Here is a 1,489-nt window from a genome sequence, read left to right as displayed (position 1 = left end):
TTTTCTTTATAACTGTGAAAATAGATCAATAATGGTGATGTCTATGTTAGCATCAAAATGACAAATTTTTATTAAATTATAATTATAATACAACTTTAAACTGATTTTTAATTTAATTATTAAAAACACTATATTGCCCTTGTGATACCGGCATAGACATTGACCTATTTAACACTAGTATGGGTACAATTAAGTTGCACTGTAGCTGTTCCAACAAAACATGCCGAGCTTTTGGCATCGTTCCTAACTTTGGAGATGATTATCGTTCTGTGAAGCATTAAAGATAAATGGCGGCTAATTCAACCATTTAAAACCGTTCCCAACGTACAGTGCTCAAGAAGCCTAAATTTAAAAACAGATTTCTGAAGATTACACAAATTCATCGCGATCTCTGCAGAAGAATCCGCACTTCAACGGCAACGAATAATGCACAACGATTCTGGTTACTAAATAAATCCAGAACACAATCGACTTAAATTTTTAAAACCCTCGACCTCCGTTGCAGAAATCTCATCTTCAATGGAGAAGAAGCGATTGGAGGTGAATATAATCTCAGCGCAGGACTTAAAAAAACCCTTTCTGCGGCGTTATGGAAGAATGAAAACCTATGCCGTGGCATGGATCGGTCGAAACGAAAAAATGTCTACGCGGATCGACAGAAAGGGCGGTACATTTCCTAACTGGAACGATAAACTCATTTTGAGCTTGGAAGATCGGTTCTTGCAAAGCCAGACCTGTGCCCTAACAGTCGATATTTATCGCCAGGGTTTCTTCAGGGATTCGCTCGTCGGAAGCGTGAGGATTCTCATGTCCGCTCTGGTTAAGGACGGCGTGAATTTTTCTGTGGCTCAGGTGCGCCGGCCTTCAGGGCGTCCTCACGGGATCCTCAATCTGGCTTCTGTGATTTTGCATGGGAAAAGTAAGGGTTTCGAAGATAAATTTGAGGGGGATTTTGAAAAGATTTCCAAGCAAGAAATTGAGGTTGAACGGAAAGTCGATACAACGAATTGTGGTGATTTTTCTGAAAGATTAGGCGTTCGATCCAACGAATCACGGGAACGGTGATATGAACTTGTTTGTATTGATTCTCTGGTGTCTGTGATGTGATTTCTTCGTTTGAAGAAATTCTCTGTTCGCCTGTTTATTTATTTTTTGGGCAGTGTTTGCTCGTTCTTCTTCGCTTTGAAGATTTGGGGGTTTCTGGTGAAATGTTGATCAATCTGATTCGAATATAAGGGCGAGTATAAAAAGAGCAAGTTTAATTTTATCAGCCTTTGATTCGAAAATAGTCCGTGGTTGTTGATATTTATTTTGGGACCGTTTTTCATATCACTCTATTCAACTTTTATTTTTTTCTATATATTTAATTTAATTAGATATTAATTACATTGTTAACTCTTGTTCTTTCTTATTTATTCAACTTCAAACTTTTATTTGTAAAATAATAATTATAAGATATTTCATATATTTTTAAAATATTTTTATTTAT

The 1,489-nt window shown here is 36.5% G+C and overlaps 1 protein-coding gene across 1 annotated transcript; it reads left to right on the top strand.

The window, feature by feature from the left end:
- The first annotated feature begins 234 nt into the window (after positions 1-234).
- LOC149536162 (protein SRC2-like) lies at positions 235-1,267 on the top strand. Its single transcript, XM_089805251.1, has one exon. It carries the CDS (start codon positions 520-522, stop codon positions 1,063-1,065), a length of 546 nt encoding a protein of 181 aa, XP_089661377.1. The 5' UTR covers positions 235-519; the 3' UTR covers positions 1,066-1,267.
- The last annotated feature ends 222 nt before the right edge of the window (positions 1,268-1,489 follow it).

Source organism: Cupressus sempervirens, chromosome 10, assembly GCF_028749045.1.
Source record: "Cupressus sempervirens isolate cs-2001-9-10 chromosome 10, ASM2874904v1, whole genome shotgun sequence".
In the NCBI taxonomy this organism is placed as follows: domain Eukaryota; kingdom Viridiplantae; phylum Streptophyta; class Pinopsida; order Cupressales; family Cupressaceae; genus Cupressus; species Cupressus sempervirens.
The sequence above is the reverse complement of the archived record's forward strand: the minus strand, read 5'-3'. Positions and strand labels throughout refer to the sequence as shown.